The sequence below is a fragment of the Helicoverpa armigera genome, chromosome 6, assembly GCF_030705265.1.
Source record: "Helicoverpa armigera isolate CAAS_96S chromosome 6, ASM3070526v1, whole genome shotgun sequence".
Taxonomy (NCBI): Eukaryota; Metazoa; Arthropoda; class Insecta; order Lepidoptera; family Noctuidae; genus Helicoverpa; species Helicoverpa armigera.
Window position 1 is genome coordinate 5,504,627 of NC_087125.1, and position 18,043 is coordinate 5,522,669.

Sequence of the window (18,043 nt, forward strand, 5' to 3'; positions counted from 1 at the left end):
TTCTATGTAGATTAGTGAGATCAAAAAATATTTTCATCATTCTCCTGCCCTTATGGCCTATCCACACGCTCCGTTTGGCAACTTCCAACATTAGGACAAGTATTTTGGGCGTATTGTACATACAAATAACATCGTTAGTGCGACCGAGAATACAAGGTTTAGGTGAATAATATTTTTTTACACTGGCTATTTATCATATTTCTATTGACATCACAGCTGTTCGTTTCGTGTGGTCTGTCTTGCTAGGGAAAATTGTAATAATTATTCTGAAAGTGAGTTATATTTAATACTATTTATGGATTTATTACCCATCTTAGTAAAATTTTATTTCATCTAACATTGTTCTAAAGTTCAGTGTCTCCTCGCCAGGTCGGAAAACGCTTTATAAAATTGACAAATTTCGTTTCTTCTGCATTCTCGTGAAATATCAAGAACAATCGCATTAAACATTTGATTTTGTGTTGGAATAATACGCATTGGTTCGTTGATTCCAGGTACAATCTTATGTAGACAGTATTGCTTAGATCATCTGTCTAATTTATCGCAATACTATGCCTCTTTTTGGTAAGTCTCAAAAGAGCCCAGCGGAGCTTGTGAGATCATTGAAAGATGCAGTTACTGCTTTAGAAAGGGGTGATAAGAAAGCTGAAAAAGCTCAAGAAGATGTAAGCAAAAATTTGGTAAGTAGTTTGTTGACAAGTCAATTTTTGGAGGTCAATGATTTATTGGTGGCTAAGTGGACAATTTAAAGTGTTGATTTTGTGTCAATAGGTTTTGATAAAGAACATGCTATATGGCACATCCGAAGCAGAACCACAAACGGATATCATAGTAGCTCAGTTAGCTCAGGAACTGTACAACACTAACTTGCTTCTACTTCTCATCCAGGTATCTATACATAACATCATAATATCAATAAAATTTCTATTGTTGTACTATCGTGTTTGATGAGTCATAACACCTGCTTATAGAATCTAAACCGCATCGACTTTGAAGGCAAGAAGGATGTTGCCCAAGTATTCAACAATGTGCTTAGACGTCAGATTGGCACCAGATCCCCAACAGTCGAGTACATCTGTACCAAGCCTGAGATACTGTTTACTTTGATGTCTGGGTGGGTAAAATGATTTACTATTACATTAGTGTTTTATGATAGAGAAAATATTTGCAATTTTAAACATTAACTTATATGCTGGATTTTAGACCAATTAAGAATTTGTATTATTGAATGAATCTTACAAACTTGTGTCTATTTGTTTCTTGATTAGTTATCATGTCAATATGATATGAATAGTATGAAGAACAGTTAATGTATTGAATACTAAATATTTGCAGATATGAACATCAGGAGATAGCATCCAACTGTGGAACCATGCTGCGGGAGTGTGCCCGGTACGAGGCACTGGCTAAGATAATGTTGTATTCAGATGATTTTTACAATTTCTTCCGTTATGTAGAAGTTTCCACTTTTGATATTGCCTCAGATGCCTTTTCTACTTTTAAGGTAAGTTTTATTTGAATTTATTAGCATTATGATTCATACTTGTTTTATTGTAAACAGTTTACAAAACTGTTTTTGTTAGATTATTTGCAGTACATTAATTTTCTTGCAAATCAACCTCTGAATATTATTCACTATCATTTGGGGCAATAAAACAAGGAAAATTTTTATACCTACAACATGTTGCTTTCTACAAGGAAGGACAAAAAAGTCATTTAAAATTTCTTGCTGTTTTGCCTCTAGTCCTAGATTACAAAAATTCCTATATGCATATTAAACTTTATTCAAACTGAGTAATATATCCATAGTTGGGAATTGATGTGGATGATGTTAGTTGATGAATGTTTCATGAGGTGGACATAAGAATACATATGAAATGCCAAGTGCACCTGTTCTCATAAGGTATTATTTATATTCACTTATTTTTCCAGGAATTGCTAACGCGACATAAAATGTTGTGTGCTGAGTTTCTAGAAACAAACTATGATAAAGTGTTCAGTCATTACCAGCGACTGCTTAACTCGGAGAACTATGTGACTCGACGGCAGAGCCTGAAGCTATTGGGAGAATTGTTACTGGACCGTCACAACTTCTCCATAATGACACGTTACATCACAAACCCTGATAATCTTAAGCTTATGATGAATATGCTTAAAGAGAAGTCACGTAACATTCAGTTTGAGGCTTTCCATGTTTTTAAGGTACTTATTGGCATCTGCTAAAATATTTACGACAGTATATTTAACACAATGTACTGTATAAAAACTATTTTACTTTGTCTTGTTTCAGGTATTTGTAGCCAACCCTAATAAACCTAAACCAATATTGGATATCTTGCTAAGGAATCAAGATAAATTGGTTGACTTCCTCACCAAATTCCACACAGATCGTTCTGAGGATGAGCAGTTCAATGATGAAAAGGCTTACCTTATAAAGCAAATTAAAGAACTCAAGCCTTCGGAACACTAACACTTATTGCATTTCATTAAATCGCCACTTCCTCCTCAGAAAGAAGTTAGTTATAGATGCTATTATATTTAAATGCTTCTAAGTCACCAGAGGGTGTTGTGCGGCGCCGCTAAGACACAAGGTTCAGTAATAAACATTGGAAATCTAAATAGATTTTACATTTGGTCTGTGATGAGTCAGGGAAAGTATATTTGTGCTACGAGCAAATTAACATTTTTAATAAACAATTGTAGGAATTAGTGTTACTTATGGTTTGACTTATATCTTTTGTAAGTTGTTAAAACCATTTTTAGTTTTTATGACGTGTTTAGTGACAGCTTCGGAGTCACAATCGAAATATTTATCATTATATTTTGTCACATAGTCTGCAAGTTCCCTAAGTTTTATATTTAATTTCTTTGGATATGACTAAATAAAACAGGTACCATAATCTTTGAAGGAGATTTGTATATATGACATTTTAAATTGGAGTGTTTTGTAATGTTTATTTTTTTGTATTTAAATCAATATCAGAAGTATAAATTGTTGAACATGAAGGAAAATATATTTTATATTGTATATGTATATCATTCTTATCAGTATTGGTTTCAATTACATCAAGAAATATCATTATTTACTTTGAACACAAACAGTACTTTAATGTTAACTCATTTTGTTGCATGCTTAGTATTAATTCATTTGATTTAATACGTATTTGCAAAATTTACACAGGTAATTTTTATTAAATTAAATTTATAGGTAGATAACTATAAGTTTTCAAAATTGCTGTATCATATTTTTAATGTATAATGATTATTTTGTCAGCATCATTAATGCAATTACATTCTATAGAAACGGAATAAATACAATATTTATATCATTTTCATTTATTTTTTCTATAAACTAATCAATCCTTATTAATTAGTGTGTTTGTGTGTTGATGAAATGAAACACTTTTCCCATCTATTAGGATTTATTAGACACAAGAAGGGATCTGTACACAGAATCTTATTTATAAAACTGTACAGTTATTTTTAATCTATTCTTACAATTATCACAAAATATTTGAAGAACAAATTATTTACAGAAAACAGGTTAGATAGTTTATCCGCCGAATAGCATTACACACTCTGTTCAGAGGTGAAAAATTTCAATGTTGATAGTGACGAGACGACCGATGCATAAACCAGAGGATTTGAGATATGGGATCTTGAACTAGTCCTTAGTAAGAGCGAATATTTATGACTCGTAACATCATGTCACTGAATGGCGGAGAAAGGTAACAGAACAATTACTGTTATTTATTCGTAACAATGCTCAACGATAGCCTATTTGTGAACCATTGTTTTTAGCAAAAAAGGGATAAGCCGACCACTCTTGCGGAAGTTTTCCTCATTAAGTACGCATCTCTGTCTGTATTTAGAAACAATAGTAGAAATACTGACAGTTCTCAGGAGTCCCTTTGTATAGTTAGCATGCCATAGCCATATCGTAATTTCTGTTCACTTCATATAATGCTCGATAGTTGAATGAAATGGTCGAATTTGATGTCTGCAATTTAATTTAATCAGATCATTATACCGTTAATGTTCCACGATTTTGTCATCCACATTTGTCTGGACCGATTTAATGAAAATCCATAATATGAAGTCGACGGAGCCCTGCTAAGCGGGGGCTCTTTTTTCTGGGTGGTTTAATTATTATTTTAAATAAATAAAAAATAGAATTGCCATCTTTCCTAGGTACCTACGAATAACCGTGAAACCGAGATCGATACTGGTCAGTTAGTTATTATTTTAAAGTTTGTTTTTTAGCAAGGTAATCATTGGTAGGTGTAAACATAAGTAACACGCGGCTCATGAAAGACTAGTTTCAAGATCATAAGTGTTATATTCTGCGGATAACAATCTTTAACTAAAAATTGAAATTAAATGAAATCTTAGTTCTATATAAAAAATATGAAAGATACAGTAACAAAGTACGCAAAGATTTCACTTTTTGAAGTAGCATTAATAGTAATGTGTTTACCAGACAGAACCCCTTAGATTTTAAAGTGAATTTTAGTATAACAATGAACTCCAGTTTTTATTCTCTTACAATCATGGATTACAGCAAGATAAATCATTACAACGTGTATTTTTCAGAACTTTTTTTCAGTCTGATATGCATCATCTATTATCTCGCATATCAAATACCAATTGTTGTGGGTCCACCGCGCGAGTTTCTGGCCATTGAAGTAATTCCAGCAAACAAAAGAATACGCAAAGTAATGACTAGGTCAGGATATTGCGAGCAATAAGAATAGTCTATTCTATCAAACCAACGGGTTTTCAATATAAGGCTATATACCTCCGAGAAGGAAAAGTATGTTTTATAGATCCTCTGTCGTTACTCTTGCTTTATAATTTTATTGTTATGCTTTCATACATTAATTCTACGAGCCAGTGTGAAATTGACTGTGGTCTAGCTATAATGGAAAGAATCCCAAGAAGAAATCCTTGAGTGGAGACCATAGCTTGGCGGTAGGGCGACATGTACTTAGTTACTATGGATTGGATAGGCACACCGCTAAAGAGTAGCTTTCCTTTGTTTTTGTAATGTTCTTTATAATAATGGAGTCATTAAAATAAAAGAGGTCATTATCAAAAGTCTGAAGTACTGATATTTCATTGGTAGGGTTTTCGCAGTAAACACATTAAACATTAATGCAATCGAATTCAAAAGTTCATTTTGTTATATATTATCCCTCTTCAAGTTTACCATTACTCGTCGAATACCTATCCACCTTACCCTGGTTGAATCGATCATCAGTCTATAAACGCGGAAAGTATCAGTCTTAGGCTGGGTCAGTAATTGCAAGTCTGCAATTAGTAGAAATACGTTGTCTTACCCACGTATTAGGGGGCTAGTTAAATTATAACTTGCCATAAACTTATTGCCTCAAGTTTTTGGTAAGTAGTCAATATTGACAAACTTAGCTGAACTATGTTATCACCAAGCGGAATAAAACAAGTAATGTAATATTCATGACCCAGCCTAAAATGAGAGATGGTCTCAAGAAATTATTTAAATAAAAATAAATACAAGAGAAAATAGCAAGAAGTAATGGTGGATTATATTGTTAGTATCAAAAAGGTTTTAGTTAACTTAAAGAATGGCGCCACGCCATTAATTTTATAAATAATAGTATGGAAGAACCGATATCTCACTACCTTCGTAAAAATATGAAATAATATCAGACAAATAAAACTTAAAATAATTTTAAACATTAAACTGTGCATTAAACGAAACATGATTGCGTAAATATAATGAGACTGAAGTTTTATGATACAACAAAACAAATGATCTTAGTTCTAACTTACGAAGGCAGTGTATAACAATAACACAAACAATATATACCTTTATAAAAGAGAAAAAATAAAACAACTTAAAAAATATATAATTGATAGGTACTATGAATTTTCAGAATTTCAGATTATCACTAAGAATAAATATCTAAAGATTTGATAAATCTATACTTTCAAGCATGTATTAAATAACCCATTTAACATTTTAGTACGTGTTGAAAATTTATCAATGCAATGAGTAACAAATACAAGCATAAAAGTTTCAACTCCGTTTGGAACAATTTACCATTACATTTTTCAGTAATTACACCACAGACATTTCAAAATCAGTTCCAATCCAATTATTCACGAGATCAATTACATTTTAAAAAACATTGGCATTGAACATTACAAACTATGTATGTAGGTATATTAAAATCGGATTGACTTGCAAGCAAACAGTCTGTGATTAGTACACCCTAATATAATATTGTATTATGATATTTTGAAAATACAATTTGACATTTTATTTTATCAAATATAAAGAGCAAATCAAGCTTCCAATAGTTTTATACATGAAGAAGTTGCCACAAATGCGTAAAAATATTTTTACTGAATGACACAAAACGGCAGTCAGCGTGGCAGTGACATACAGCATCCTGGGCATTGTGTGTGAGTCAGCTTTGTCATGATATTCCACTTAGCTCATAATAATGAGTTGGCCAGTGTTGTTTGCATACACAAGTCCTTGCCCGGGCTGGGGCGCCCAACGAAGGCAGTTCAGGCTAGTGAAGCCATGCTCCCAATTCTGTTCCAACTCTTTTATGGGAGACAGACCAGTGCGACTGGAACTCTCTGGAAAATAAAATAATGTTTTCGATATATTTCGGCGACCTTTGGATTGTAAGTATGAATAAAAATTGGACACGTTGTTAATGTTACTATAATAACGTACGTAACCTGGAACAACAATTAAGATTAACGAGTTCACTGTTAAAAATAGATTATCTTTTATCATTCATCGAATGTGCATTTTTGACCTTACTCGACCTTTATTTATTTATCGCTTCGTTACGACCCCGAAGTAATTTATATAAATATTATGTTATATTTTTTTATGAACATGACATGTTCGAAAGTCTTTAATGTGCGTTACTATGTGCTAAGAAAATAATAATAATAATAATGGCGTCCTAGCAGCACTCTCACATAGGAGATCAGAGCCAGCTGTGAAGGACATACATAAGTACACCATTTAAGCAGGAATAGGTGAACTCCCTATTCGTTGAATCTCATACGCCGGTGGGACGACAATCCGGTACGACCGGAGACACATCAGGCACATGACCGACATTAACGTGCTCTCTGATGCACGGGTGTTTCAATCACCAACTTCCAGACACCGGACTGCTTTGTGATTTTTTTCTAGACCCATAAAGCGATTACAAGCCGACCCGGGAATTAATACTAATCATGTCGGGACACTTTTTCACACGGTCGGTTAGCCCCTTGGTAAGTTATTACACAGCTAACACAGCTGATAAACTACATATAGCTACATATTTATATATTTTAAATACATATTATAACACCCAGACTACGGCTAACAAGCATGCTCATCACACAAATGAACGACCGAACCGGGAATCGAACCGGGGACCTCAGGTTCGGCAGATCGGCATGGTGACCATTGCGCCATCGAGGACGTCAATATTGCACCCGAGACCTCGTGCACATCTTCGATAAATACCCCACCCGTTATAATATTGTGTGTAGTATACTCACCTAGCGGGTCAAGGCGATACAGCAACGCGATGACATTGTTCCTGGCATGCGGCGCGGTAGTGAAGCGCCGGGAGCCCAGCCCCACGGCCAGGTGCCGCGCCGTGGGCGACAGCGCCACCGACACGGCGCTCTGCTCTAACACCGCGGTGTGCAGGCACTGGCCTAGTCGCGCCCACTCCAGTGAGTACACGCCTGGGAACAAAATTGGGTAGTGTTCTTTAAGATCTCTGTTTTGCCCGAATTTAAAAAGCGAGGTCCTCTGTTTGACCTGTGTGTACGGTGCCCGATTGTCTCGCGCTTGGCTGAATCGATCTTGATGCGGTTTTCAGCATATGTGAGAATTAGGAGGTTTTAGTTATTATTATTCATCATCATCTTCGTACCCTGTTTTCAGTTAGGTATTATTATTGATGTCGGTTTTATTTTTTTTGTCTTGGTGAAGCTCAGGAAGGGTTACTTCGCATTTATTCTTTAACTTCACTAATGCTTACTTTTCGCAAATTTCTTGAAACCCCAGCCACATGACTTTTGCAAGAATCTACATATTGCATGACTCGAGAAATGATGTCCCCCTCTGAGAGTCATGTAATGGTTTAAGGGTCGGTTCATATCTAACGGAATATGCGTCGCGTATTACCGGTCGCGTAACGCCAGAACTGACAAATATACGGTAAAACATTCAATCATTCACACCTAACCGATGATGCGTTAGTGCGTCGATCATACATTTACAATACGCTCGACGCATTTTCCGTCAGATATGAACCGACGCTTACAAGCACTAATTTATATGAAAATGTAAATTGTAGTAAGTAGTCTTCTAAACATTCAATATTATTTGGTGTTTACTTACCTAACCAATGATTCGTGTTTCGTAGCCTTGGTACAGGGAGTAGTGCTACTAGGAGCCTGCCATCCTTCGATATGTCGATACTGGCGTCATTGTGAATCCGACATCGTTGTACTACCACATTTTTAGTACCTGGTAACATACAAAAGGAAGTTAGCTTAGCAACAATAGGTATATGGATCCCTAGAATAGAAAATAAATGGTCTCGAGCATGAATGAAATAAATATGGGTGAGTTTTCGATAACTTTGAGATTTATATTCAACAAAAAATGCATGTGTGAATATGTTTTTTATCGTTTTAATCCCCAAAATCTCGCAATAGGTATCATGAGCCGTAGCGGGGCCCAGCAGGGCCAAGGTCTGCCGGGGCTGCGTGATTGATCGAAAGAGTTCGGCCATGATACATAAAAGGCCGAAGGAGTACGAAGGAACACGATGGATTTTTTTCAGTAAAAGTCGGACACTCCCTCACCGCTGCTAACCCTCAGCGGGAGGGATCATTTGGTGTTCTCGCTGCAGTAAAACTCTGTTGTTTCATACATTATTGCCCATATAGATTTTTTTTTTGTATGGAGCAGCAGATTTTTTTTTCGATTATTTTGTTGATCATACTGTCAGAGATGTCAGGTGTATCGCCGGTGGTGAAGTCCCAGGCCTGCACGCGGTGCGAGGGCGCGGGCAGCGCCTCGGAGATGATGCCGGCGTCCAGCAGCCCCGCCATGCCGGCCACGCGCCGCCCGCCGCCCTCGCCCGCCGCGCCGTCCTCCTCTACCACCATCGCGTTCTGGATAAAAGCCATGATTGTAGTTCCTGAGATAACCTTGTTTTTCGGATGTTGGCTATTTGACGCCTAGCACATACATTTTGATTATAGTGGAGTTAAAATCTAATATATGTATTATAAAAAAGTTTTGTAAAACATTGCAATATTACTAAAAAGTTATTATAGCAAAGATGCTATCGTCACTATTAAAGAACGACGTGAACGTTGGGTGCCTTGGAAGCAAACGAGACCCATAGTAACCGAATGAGTTATAGCATCATACAGTATTTACCTGAGCCAAGATGATGGGTTGCAGGTACTCGTGTATCCTGGGCAGGCGATGCGAGTGTCCGGGCTCGTTGTTGGCGGGCAGGTCGGACATCTGCATGAGCGGCATGGCGACGTTGTTGAGCACGGTGTGGAACTGGTGCGTGAGGTCCTCGCGCGCGGGCGGCTCAGCGCGAGCCGACAGGATGTGCGGCCGGAACATCGCCAGCGGGTGTCGCGCCTCCGCGCCCGCGCCTCGCGCCTCCGCGCCCACGCCGCGCGCCTCCGCGCCCTCCGCGCCCGCGCCCGACAGCGAGAACATCTCCCGCACCGACGACGGCGTGTACAGCCGGATCGTCTGCAGCCGCCTGAACCTATTCCGCGCCGCATTCCTCAGCCTCACTGCTTGCATGTGAGCTATTCGTATAAAATTAACTCTGTGCTCGAATTCATTCATTAGCTCACTTCCAGGAGATTCCTGAAGATTGGGATTTTCACCAGGAGGAGCATGCGACGGTCCAGCTACCGGTTCATTATTTTGAGGATCTACTCTTGGACTTCTAAACCGCGTCGTACCGGGTCTCACAGGTAAGGACCGCAGTGCTGGTATTCTATAGTTGGATACCGGCGGTAAGGCCCTCTTTTTGATGAGCGGATGTGCAGTAGGATTTGTTCTATGTAAAGCTTTTAACCTCCTACTTTCCATATACAGATCCCTCCTGTTTCTTGCTGTTGCTGAATAATTTCTGTTGGCTGCGGCTATTTGGACGGCGAGACGATTGCTCCATCTTTGTGAAACTCTATTGTGTGAAGTTGAAGGTTTTTCTTCTTGTGGTCTTTTATTACTATTTTCAGTGGTTTCAGCCTGCGACGTTGACGGCTTTTCAACGTTTTCCTTTTTGTTATCATCATCGTTACTATTCTGCTGCGTTCGGTTTGCATCTGCTCTAGCCGCACGCTGGGGATTGTTCGCAGGCGCCGCCTGTTCGTCAGGTCCGTCAACATTCACATCGACATTATGCTCAACGTTTTGTATACGTACAACATCTAGAGATTCTACACGCTGTGGTGTAGGGGCTTGGGTCGTTGCCGTTCGCCCGTTATTCCTATTTGACATCACAATTAGGCAAGTTAAAGCTAAAGCCCTCTTAAGCGTCCGCAACATATTAATGATGAGTTGACTAAGGCCGCGTTCTTCGAGACACATCATCATCATATTAAACATAACTGACAAAACTTGCATGGCTCTCATGCGAATCTCATGTCGGGTGGCACTAATTTCTATAGCACGCATAAAATCTCTCCGAGATCGGTTCGTATAGCGCGGGGCTAAACGATTAGCTGTAGGATTACGAGATCGCCTCCTAAGCTCATCTTCTGGACGCCAGCGATAGTTGGACTGAAGCCGCCTTCTCAAAGACGGAGAAGATCGGACGTTAGGTGACGATCTAGTGTGAGAAGTCCTTGCTCCTTGCGTTTGTCTACTCGTGCTCGCGGCCTCATTGGACGTACTTGTTTCACCTTGATTTAAATTACTATTTGCATTGTTGGCGTTGTCAGTCCCATTACGATTTGCAGCCGAACGTCTTTCATTGTCTTCATTTCTTGCATTGTTTCTTAAATTCCTAGCTGTGCGCGTGAGGTTATCCGTCATGTCCGTTAGCATCATGCAACGATCCAGTAACGGTCTAGTATAATAACTGGGAACGTCTTGTCTTCCAGTTTCCCTATGTAACATAAGTATACGTCTACGTAAATTTTCCCACATCCCACGCAACTCTCTCATAGTAGTGCGATTCCCTCGAAGCCACAGATTCGTCAACTGCACAGTGTGCTTTTGTAATGCGTTTACACCGCTCCTTACTTTTCTGTAAGCTTCTTCGGGAGGCACAATGCCGCCTCTATTCCAAAAGTCGTCCCGGCTCGTTGACGGTCTATCGGGATTGAAGTCGGGTGTACCTTGTGTACGTTGGCCTGATGTTTCGGGTTCATTAGCTGGCCGCGGTCCTTCAGCCACTGCAGGGCCGTCACCGGCAGAAGGAGTAGCCACGCCCGCAGCTCGTGAGGGTGATTCCTCAGTAGCAGAGGGTGTAGCGGTAGTACCGGCAGCCGAAGGCATAGAACCCACGTCAGTGCTCATAGAATCACTCTGTGTTCGAACACGAAATCTATTATTTGATAACGACACGTTAATCCTTCCGGGTTCTCGCGAAGGTCCAGGCTCCCTGGAAGGGCTACCATTGCGGGACACCTCATTCAGTTCAAACACTAATCTATCAGTCAGGTGCGACAGTCTCTCGGTAGACGAAGCGGACGTCGTGGGTCGGTCAGTTAGTCTTGACTCGTCTTCTCGGAAAGTAGTATTTCTTGTTCTGAAAATATTAACTTCGGAGGACTGGTCGCTGTCGGAGTCGGAGCTGGAGGAGAGGAAGTCGCGGCGCCAGGTGGAGCTGAAGAGACGCACGCGGGGCCGGGCGCCGCGCGGGCGCGCGCCCTCGCTGTCGTCGGAGTGCGCGCGCGAGGCGCGGCGCGGCATGCTGCGCTCCACGCTCGCCAGCGTCGACAGCGACATGTTCGTGATCAGGTTCAGCAGCCGCGTGCCCGAGTCCCGCAGGATGTCTCGGATCAAATCCAGACTTTCGTTAATAGTTTGTGCATCGACCGGTGCCGTCACGGGGCTCATCTGTGTGGACGAGTTCGTCATCGCCGGTCTGTGCGACGACGTGCCTGAAGTCGACGGCTGACTTTCAGTCGACGTGCTACGAGCGTCACTGAATGACCGGCGTGTGAATGTCAATGGAGCAGTATTTGTTGCTGGCGAACCAGGATCGTTACGTGGAGTATCGTTGTTGTTTTGTAACGGAGAGAAGTTTCGACGACGAAGTGAGAAATCTCGACCTAAAGATGAACCTCTAGACGAGGTAAAAATGCTGGTCCGCGACGTATTGGTCGAGCTAGAGGGAGTGATTTCCGTGTAAGTAATCCTGGCCGGTCTAGGTGTTCCGATAGCGGACGAAAACGGATTGGGCAACAGCCTGGTACTCTCATACTCTATGGTTCTGTATGATCTATCAGTGCCATTTAATGGCTGGAAAGCGGATGATCGAGATCCAAATGCCATTGAACGCTCCTGATTCGATGTTGGATTTCTGCAAAAAGCAAGTAAGGTGTTAGGGACTTACTTATACTCTTAATTTTGGCGCCACTTCCCAATATTCTTTTTCTTTACTACTTCACACAATACTATTCAATATCCCACGCATTAAAAAAAAAAACGATAAACTACTACATAATAAATTAACCAACTCCTACCTAGAAGTATTGCCATCAATAGACAGCACATCTAAGTTGAGCAGTCGACTGCTGCTCTCTCCGTCGCCGGTGTCTACCGGGTCTTGAGTACGAGACGTACTGGGCGTCGGATTTTCTGTTGCTGTTGTAAATATAAGAATCCATTATATTTCATTTGTAAATATGTAATTATTAAAAAACGTATGTTGTTGATGTTTTTATTTTACACTGTCCATGTAACAAAGTCATATCACTATTTTTGTATTTATACAAACAGTCTAGGTTGGTTTGCAAGAAAAGAAAAAGATGTAAATATATGAGTTATTTAGTTAAATATTTTAGTTCGCACTAGACAGCACATAGTGAGTTTTCGTAAAACAACTGTTTACTATGACTTTTCAAGTAGGTACAACATTCGCGGCAAACTTATTTTAATAAGATAACCTGACATTTATGTTGTCAGTGAACTTGAATATTGTACTGATTTGAATATTTTTTGAAACCTACTTGTCCTTATATTACCGTCATCAGGGGTAGCAGACGTGGAAGCAGTGGCACGGGGGGTCTCTCGGAGTCTCGTAAACCCCGGAGGAAATGAAGTCAATATGTCAGTCTCCATTGGATCTGTGCCGCGGTCAGTCTGGAAATATTACGAACAATATGCATTTTTACTATTATTTTGTACTGAAAACTAATTATACACCGTGACTTTTTAGTTGTCTTACAGGGTGTTCTTATAATCTACGTCATGCATCATAATAATGAATTAATTTTTATTTTTAAATTATTCAAATCTCTTTTTTTTATATGAACGTTTACTAGTCATTGGATACATGAAGTGGACTGCCGTTGTAAGACGACTAAAAAGTCACGGTGTATAGTACTAGCTGCTAAGGCGAAGCTAGGGTCTCCTGATTTAGTAGTACTAGTGAAGTTCACTTGTAACTATGTATGTAAGAAAATCTTAGAATCATAATTTGACCCACTTTCGATAAGTGCTGATTTATCAGCCTAATTTGAATAAAAGTTTTTGAGTTTGAGTTCTGTTGACAATACATGACTAGGTAAGAAACTTGATTATAAATCCAATTAATCGTGTTTTTTTTTAACTATCCATTTTTTTTATTAAATATAATTATAACATAAAAGTTATGAATTCTGTTTACATTTGAAGGAATTGATGTGCGTCATCTAAAAATCGATTTTGAAGATGAATAGTTTTATTTACTTTTAAATATAAGAATATTTTTATATTACCGTATTCGGTGGCGGCGGAGTGTTCGTCAGCCGGTGTCGTACCATGAAGAGTCTTTGATAATTCCTCACTAAACTGTCGTATCTTTGTACCAGATTTTGGTACGAATTTACAATCATGTCTTGGGCGGAGCCGGGACTCTCTTGAGGTCGGCTACCGCCCGGACTGTCGTCGGGATCATCCCTCCTTGGGTTATTGTTATTCGGGTTGTTAGGAGGTCCTGAAGGGGGATTCTGCTGCTGCGAAGAATTGTTCGCAGGGCCGCCCGAACATGCCCACAGTGATATCCCTGTGATAAGCTTGTAGCCAAGAGCATCGAAAGCCACATATCTGAAAGACACAAGCTAAGAAGAGTGCACAATATTTAATATTGGAATTTAAAACTAACAAACTTTAGAATTGCTGTGATATGATGTAAAAATATAATACGATGTTAAACTTTTCTGATAAGAACCAATTATGATTATCACACTAGAGACCCTATCCATATGATATCATAATAAGAACTAGATATTACAGACACTCAAAACACCTACAATATTTTGATATAAAAGTATGTATGTTTACTTTACTGTAGTCACATACCTGACTTTCTCGTTAACATTATTGGTTGAGACTCTGGTAAAGGGCGCAGGCTGGCTCCAGTCCCAGAAGTACAGTTCATTGTACGTAGCTATGACCAGCAACTGTTCGCGCGGGTGGAACGCGATCGAAGCTATCACGGTCTCGTTGCGAACATTCCAGACTTCGCTTCCTCCCTGTTTCAAAACATTTGTGCTTTAAATCATGTGTTGTAAATGAAGCTGTTAATTAATATAACAAAACAAAGAATCAAGTGTTACAAAGACACCTGTGTGATAATTTAATAAAAAGTATGTATATCATGTGTCTCAAAATTTTTTCAGCTTAGAAAAGAAGGAATACCTAAACATTCTTTAGAGCATAAGAAGCATAAGAAGAAATAAATAAATGAGAATATATTGTAGAAGCAACTAAGTATAAAACTCACACTAGCAATATCCCACACCCGGACTTGTCCACCCAGGCAGCCAGACCCAATGAGCAGTGGGTGAGACGGATGGAAGGCAATGCACCATGGAGTGCGAGGATGACCTCTCAGTATCCGCACATGTCTGCCACTGGCCAGCTCAGACACATACACATTGTGGTTCCCATGTGTTGATGCTACTTTCGTTCTAAAATTAAACATTACATTTTGTAACTACAGTTTAATATATGAGTACAACTTGTTGAGTCAATAGATGAGATAAAAACAATTGCTATGAATGCATTTATAAAGTATTAAAAAAATAGTACAGTTTAAAATTGTGTAGTTTTAAAACCATATTTAGAGATAAATAACACTTTTATTGTTTGTTATTTGGCTAAATTCACTGTCAAAGTTTTTATTTTTACTAGTGAATTGAAGAACAATAGGTGTAAACACTAACCACAGCAAAAGGTTTAAGATTCAAATGTTTCATTGTGTCTCTATTGATTGAATTTAATTTCCCTGTTGTGTAAGAGGAAGGGTGTGGCACTGTATTGATTAATGAATTCAATGGACATTAATTTGCCTCTTTATAGGAAGGAAGTAAAGGAATAAAGGTAGACTTACCCATCAGGACTAAAAACCATTAAGAATGTAGACCTTGGGTACCCAGGTAAGTCACAACTCTGGAAAATAAAAAATTTTGTTTAGTTCCCGCAAAAGCTGCGTAGAATGGTAAATGGTACAGTGAAATTCTATTCTGGATTATTCTATAGGGATGTAAAGATGGTCTTACCCTTATTTGTAGTGGTTTCTGAACAAGTATATCTTCAGCCATGTTTTCAAGCACAGTTTTGTTGTTAGGGTAGTTGGGTGGGTTGATCCCCCGTTCCCTCCACTGCCAGCTTCGAGAAATGTTGCCGACATTCTGCATTTCGTCAACCGGTTCATTCTTACACCCAAGCCATTCACTGTCTATTACTGGGTCCATTGCCCTGAGCTATAATTATACATGAAATAATAAGAAAAAGAAATACACAATATAAAGTAATTTACAATTGTTTTGAGTGTGAAAAAAATTTAATCATATTTGGAACAATAATCTGATTGTACTGAGTCATTTTATATGAATTTCGTTTAATTGGATTTACTATTACAATATTTTGATGATTAATTAATTTGTTTCATCATCTGAAAAATCTTAATCCTGGATATTATTGATTTTGTCATCAACCTTTGTTGTAGAGGTAAAGAGTTACTCAAATTGCACCTTACTAAGCTTTTTATTGAAGTTCAAGTTCTGTGAGATAAGTACATCAATCAATATTGAGCCACTTGTTTATCACAAACAGTAGGTATGTAGTTTTGTTTGTAAAAGTCACAGATTTTTTTATAAAATCAGGTGTATGGGGTAGGTTATTTTTAAAGCTCACCTTTTTTCTACGTGATCATCGAACAAAATTGAATGAAGTACGTCTGAAAATAAAACAAACAATATTCGGATGAATGTTGCTTTGTAATGTAACAACATACATGTAAACACGTATTTGGTTGGCACTTACGCCTTTTCGCCTAACAATAAAAATGTCTTATGTAATGACTCGGAGAAAACACCAAAATATAGTTTGTTATTAAATTGTATCTAAACTTGATTAGTGTCGTGTGTCACGTACATATCGTATCGCGATTTTACATAAAAGTACCTACCATACAAAATGACCGGAGTGAGCCATGTTGAAAATTGACATGCTATTTCAGCAAACTATTTCCTCAAGATACGATCCCTAAGTTATTTAGAAGCCTAGACACCTTTATATTTGTTTCATATTTCGTTTGGATTGTATAAATTGTTGTATACAATACGCATTTTCTGCGCATAGATTGAGAATAAAAACAATGTATTTACCTTATACATTATGCCAAGTGGAATAAATATACAACAAACTATTAAAAATTTAATAAATTTTGATTATCCTACTTGTTTATCGCCACAATTTAAGTATTATCTACGCTTTTAGGTCTCAAAAATCCATAACAGAAACAATCCAACAGCACCAGCTGCGAACTGTCAAATTGAGGAAACGAATACAGATAAAAAATTATCAACCAGTTGCAAATTAAAAAAAGTCGGAGAGTTGATACGCTCGTCAGTCTTATCGACTGTTTTTGTTGAGTTTATTTGTATGACGCTATGGCACTAATCTCAAATTAAATTAATCGGAGACGCTAATGTAAATTCTTATCTCTACTACGCTTAGATGGTTTATGATTTTTGATCATATTTCTAAGATCACACACTAGCGGATTTTGTCGCGCGTAGGGCAGGCCCACTCAGTTTTTCAGCGCGCGACGTGTAGGTATTCCGTGTGGCAAAAAATCTGTCGGCCGGCCGGTTGGTTCCAAGCGCCACCGTTTTAGCTAGTAGTTGATTGATGTTTAATTGTTTTACGCCTGCGATGAACTTAAAATCAGCTACTCGGCAAGACAAGTTTTCTGATTTATTGGCGCCTGTCTGACTTGGTGGGTAAGTTGATAGGTACATATGTTTAAAAACACCATTTAACAGTTTATTAAAATATCCGTATAAACTTAACTACTATTGTTGATGTTGATTTACTGATTGATGAAATCAGTATCATCAGGTTCGGCCAATTGGCAGTAGGTAGGCGTTAGCCTAGTTCATCGAGTGAGATGAAACAGGTCACGCTAATTAATTCAATTGCAACAAGGATTACATTGCACAGCTGCTGGATACCTGTCGCTAACGTGCTCAGTCTGGGGTTAATGTTCCTAACGGTCGACTGAAAGGACGACGTTAATTTTGTCTTCCATGAATAACAAAACAATACGTCCGCAGCTTTAGTCTGGAGATTAGGACTACTAGTTACGATGTTTAATAAACAGTGGGCATGATGGTTAATGTTATGATGTCGCTACGTACACCCAGAATTACTAATACCTACCCAAAACACATTTGATACTTTTACTCAAAGTGCTGCACAAAACTCTGATCTGGAACTACCTACCACCTCGCACGATTTTGTTATAGGCAGATTAGGTGCCAA

The 18,043-nt window shown here is 38.5% G+C and overlaps 2 protein-coding genes across 5 annotated transcripts; one reads left to right on the forward strand and one right to left on the reverse strand.

Annotated features, from left to right (window-relative positions):
* The first annotated feature begins 126 nt into the window (after window positions 1-126).
* LOC110376980 (protein Mo25) lies at window positions 127-3,329 on the forward strand. 2 transcript variants are annotated; one of them, XM_021335650.3, is made up of 7 exons: window positions 127-272; window positions 495-680; window positions 772-888; window positions 972-1,114; window positions 1,336-1,504; window positions 1,933-2,202; window positions 2,291-3,329. In XM_021335650.3, the coding sequence occupies exons 2-7, from the start codon at window positions 552-554 to the stop codon at window positions 2,468-2,470; spliced, it is 1,008 nt and encodes a 335-aa protein (XP_021191325.1). In that variant the 5' UTR covers window positions 127-272; window positions 495-551; the 3' UTR covers window positions 2,471-3,329. The 2 variants fall into 2 exon arrangements, with proteins under 2 accessions (XP_021191325.1, XP_021191326.1); XM_021335651.3 differs by having other exon boundaries at window positions 240-369.
* Window positions 3,330-4,066: 737 nt separating this feature from the next.
* LOC110376979 (activating molecule in BECN1-regulated autophagy protein 1A) lies at window positions 4,067-17,050 on the reverse strand. Of its 3 annotated transcripts, none has more exons than XM_021335649.3 (14): window positions 16,885-17,050; window positions 16,412-16,454; window positions 15,775-15,978; window positions 15,606-15,664; window positions 14,997-15,183; window positions 14,573-14,745; window positions 13,990-14,317; window positions 13,255-13,372; window positions 12,754-12,874; window positions 9,467-12,590; window positions 9,024-9,195; window positions 8,414-8,542; window positions 7,561-7,752; window positions 4,067-6,630 (listed from the first exon to the last, which is right to left on the reverse strand). In XM_021335649.3, the coding sequence occupies exons 3-14, from the start codon at window positions 15,967-15,969 to the stop codon at window positions 6,476-6,478; spliced, it is 4,953 nt and encodes a 1,650-aa protein (XP_021191324.3). In that variant the 5' UTR covers window positions 15,970-15,978; window positions 16,412-16,454; window positions 16,885-17,050; the 3' UTR covers window positions 4,067-6,475. The 3 variants fall into 3 exon arrangements, with proteins under 3 accessions (XP_021191324.3, XP_021191321.3, XP_021191322.3); XM_021335646.3 differs by having other exon boundaries at window positions 13,240-13,372; XM_021335647.3 differs by lacking the exon at window positions 16,885-17,050 and adding an exon at window positions 16,686-16,877 and having other exon boundaries at window positions 13,240-13,372.
* Between the last annotated feature and the right edge of the window lie 993 nt (window positions 17,051-18,043).

What these genes read in the sequence shown, in the direction of transcription:
- LOC110376980 (XM_021335650.3), top strand. Translation starts at nt 552, where the DNA reads ATGCCTCTTTTTGGTAAGTCTCAAAAGAGCCCAGCGGAGCTTGTGAGA. An exon ending in TGCTTCTACTTCTCATCCAG is followed by an intron (nt 889 to 971) that starts GTATCTATACAT and finishes ACCTGCTTATAG; the next exon opens with AATCTAAACCGCATCGACTT. An exon ending in AGGCTTTCCATGTTTTTAAG is followed by an intron (nt 2,203 to 2,290) that starts GTACTTATTGGC and finishes GTCTTGTTTCAG; the next exon opens with GTATTTGTAGCCAACCCTAA.
- LOC110376979 (XM_021335646.3), bottom strand. Translation starts at nt 15,969, where the DNA reads ATGGACCCAGTAATAGACAGTGAATGGCTTGGGTGTAAGAATGAACCG. An exon ending in ATTGATGGCAATACTTCTAG is followed by an intron (nt 12,591 to 12,753) that starts GTAGGAGTTGGT and finishes TGCTTTTTGCAG; the next exon opens with AAATCCAACATCGAATCAGG. An exon ending in AACCCATCATCTTGGCTCAG is followed by an intron (nt 9,196 to 9,466) that starts GTAAATACTGTA and finishes GCTTTTATCCAG; the next exon opens with AACGCGATGGTGGTAGAGGA.